The 2,990-nt window shown below is 41.0% G+C and overlaps 1 protein-coding gene across 2 annotated transcripts in view; it reads left to right on the plus strand.

Annotated features, from left to right (window-relative positions):
- pip5k1b (phosphatidylinositol-4-phosphate 5-kinase, type I, beta) overlaps nucleotides 1-2,990 on the plus strand; it is a 37,419-nt gene that overhangs the window by 19,069 nt on the left and 15,360 nt on the right. For both annotated transcript variants that reach the window (XM_015373170.1, XM_015373171.1), the window contains exon 6: nucleotides 1,087-1,386. In XM_015373170.1, coding sequence (XP_015228656.1) covers nucleotides 1,087-1,386 — 300 coding nt within the window. The remainder of the gene's footprint in view (nucleotides 1-1,086; nucleotides 1,387-2,990) is intronic.

Here is a 2,990-nt window from a genome sequence, read left to right on the forward strand (position 1 = left end):
TGCTCCAGTGGAATTGTTTTTTTACTTTTTTTGGAATGATATGACCTGGATGACTGAGAATCTTCACCAACACACTCTACCAGTCAAGCACGGTGGTGGTAGTGTGATAGTCTTGGTATCCTTTGCTTCCTCAGGACCCAGATGGCTTTCTACAGTTGATCAGCTGCTCCCTAATATTAATCAATGTATGACGTAATGCTCAAATCTACATGAATTATGCAACGATTAAACATGTAATATTGCATCAGAAATGCTTTATGGAAATGGCAGATAAAAAAAAAATTAAAATAACTCAAATTCAAAGAAATAGTTTTACGCTCGCTTGAGGTATTTTTTGTTTTTTTGCAAAAAAAAGGTTGATCAAGTCTGACGTAACGACCTTTAACCTCACTTGATTGAACAGCTTTTATCGTTATAAGTCTTCCTGGATGCTCCTATTATTCACCTAAACGCAGCTGGAACTAACATCGCCATCAATAGAAGACAGGTTAACATAAGAACCACTTGCCCTGAAAGCGATACATTCATCAAAACTTTCCTCCATTACTGATCTGTGGTCAGTGTCACTACCTGACCCGTACCAGAAGCAGGATCCGTACCATCAGTTCATTTTCTCATGTGCACAACGACGTATGACGACATTATGTTTTGCTGTGCTTGATTAAGTTGCATCTAAATAAATGGAAACACCATAAATTTGCATTTACTTTTTTTCAAACTCCTGAAAGTTTGCTGAAAATTCACTTTTCAGTTGAATAGAAACACGACAAATGATCACAATTATGCCAAGAAATCCCCTCTGAATGTCTCAAAGCAAAAACTAAATCAGGGACTCTGGGTTTGACTTTAAAAATGCTGTCAGTGTTTGCTAACCCTATAATGGAGCTTTATTAAAACACAAAGAACAGTGAAGTGAAAGTGTTTTTGTGTTATTCAATGAGGTTAACTTTGTTTAATCACCTGAAACATTTTAGTTTGTCAAAAGATTTGAAAAGAGGAAAATGTGTCTCTGTTTAAATGGTTGTTTTAAAAATATATCAACCAAATAAACTTATAAAACATTGTATTTTTTTTTTCTCCATGTAGAATCTGAATCAGAACCCGAGGACGCTGTTACCCAAGTTTTACGGCCTTTACTGCATCCAGTGCGGCGGAGTCACAGTGCGTGTGGTGGTGATGAACAATGTTCTGCCCCGAGCCATGAAGATGCACTTCAAGTATGACCTGAAGGGCTCCTCGTACAAACGCCGCGCTTCACGCAAAGAGCGTGTGAAAGACTCTCCTACGTTTAAAGACCTGGACTTCCAGGAGATGCACCAGGATGGACTGTACTTTGACTCAGACACCTACAATGCCTTGATGAAGACCCTGCAAAGAGACTGCCGGGTACGTTTACATCAACAGCTGTTGTTATTATTCCACTCTGGGAGGTGTACTGTTTTATCTGAGCTTTCGCTAATTAGGTTTCCTTTTGTAAAACAGGTTAGGATTTAGAAAATACCTTAAGAGTTGATTTGGAAATTCACATTTTGTTTATAGACCTTGTATGTCTAAATATGTATAGTATAAAACTAGATTTTTTTTATACCATTCAAACACAAGATAACAAAAACATTTAATAAAACATTATTTAATTAAAAAAGTTAAAACAAATTACTAAATTGAAACTGTCACTTAAAAATTAACTGTGCAGGTAAGCTAATGAACTGGTTTAAATGAGCCTTCAGTTTCTAGACATGTCGGATTTTCGGGTTTTCGCTCCTGAGTAGCATTGAAATTTTATGCTGCGCCCCCTATTGGGAGGTGCTCGTGAGAGGCTGATTGCCACTCGTTAAGGCCAATTTATGCTTCTGATGCATAGCCTCTACAACTGTCAAATCTGTCTCTCCATCAACCATCATCGTGAACCTCAAAAAAATTCTGACTATGCGCCGGACGGTCGCAAACCCGCGCAGTTCTCGAGCGGAATGGTGCAGACAAAAAGCAGCTGTGTTTGGTCTTTGGTATGGCTTTCCAGATGTTTGTGTGGATGTCCTTCTCGATTTGTTGCCGGGGCACGCCATTTTTTAAAACCAAGGAACAACTACAATGGACAACTCCGCCTAAAGGTCAATCGAGGAGGTTCGGAAGTACAACCACTTGTACGATGCCTCAGGCAAATTATATAAATTAATATATCCTCTCCAATGTCTAGCAACTCTAGATTCCGTGATATCTTGCAGACTGGCCATTGTTGTTTTGGAAGATAAACACTCCCGCCGGCACCGCCGAAGTTCTCGTGACCATCCGCCGAAGTTCTGGCGAGTTCTCGAATAGGCTCCTCTTTGTGCTTTGGCAGGAAACAGCTGTGTGTCCCTAGAAATTCCAAACAGATGGTGCAGAAGCATACTAGAAAAACTGGTTCGCGACCAGACGCAAGCAACATTTGATGCGTGCATTTGCAAAAGTATAATCTGCCCTTTACCCCCTGTACACTACAAGATGCACGATAGGCTGAAAGTTTGGCGATCGAAAAATTTGCACATGACTGGAGAATCGTCCCGACAAGGGCAAAAAATTGTACAGTTTATGCCCGGCTTAAGGTAGCCTTGTGAGACCATCCTGATCTGTTTGGAGCCGTTCAGCAAACGAACGTCCAATCAGCGTTGGCTTTGGGGCGGGTTGAGGTGAGACGCAACGAGAAGCGCGACAGTCTAAAGAACATGGCGGCTTCAGCTGATGAAACTAGCGTTAGCGTGGCTATCGAGCAAGTTTTATCGGAATTAAACAGTATTTCCTCACTGAAAGAAGAGCAAATCATGGTCTGGAGGCTTTTCTCAGAGGAAAAGATGTTTTTGCTCTTCGCCCGACTGGTTTCGGCAAGAGCAGCAAGAGTAGCCTGGCTTAAGGTTGTGTTTTCGTCGTCGCTCTGTTAGTACGTCATATGCTTCGTTGATCTGATTGGTTTATTTGGCCCGTCTATCACCAACATAGGCCAATCAGCTAACCAG

Source organism: Cyprinodon variegatus, unplaced genomic scaffold, assembly GCF_000732505.1.
Source record: "Cyprinodon variegatus isolate N-32 unplaced genomic scaffold, C_variegatus-1.0 Scaffold82, whole genome shotgun sequence".
NCBI classification, from domain to species: Eukaryota; Metazoa; Chordata; class Actinopteri; order Cyprinodontiformes; family Cyprinodontidae; genus Cyprinodon; species Cyprinodon variegatus.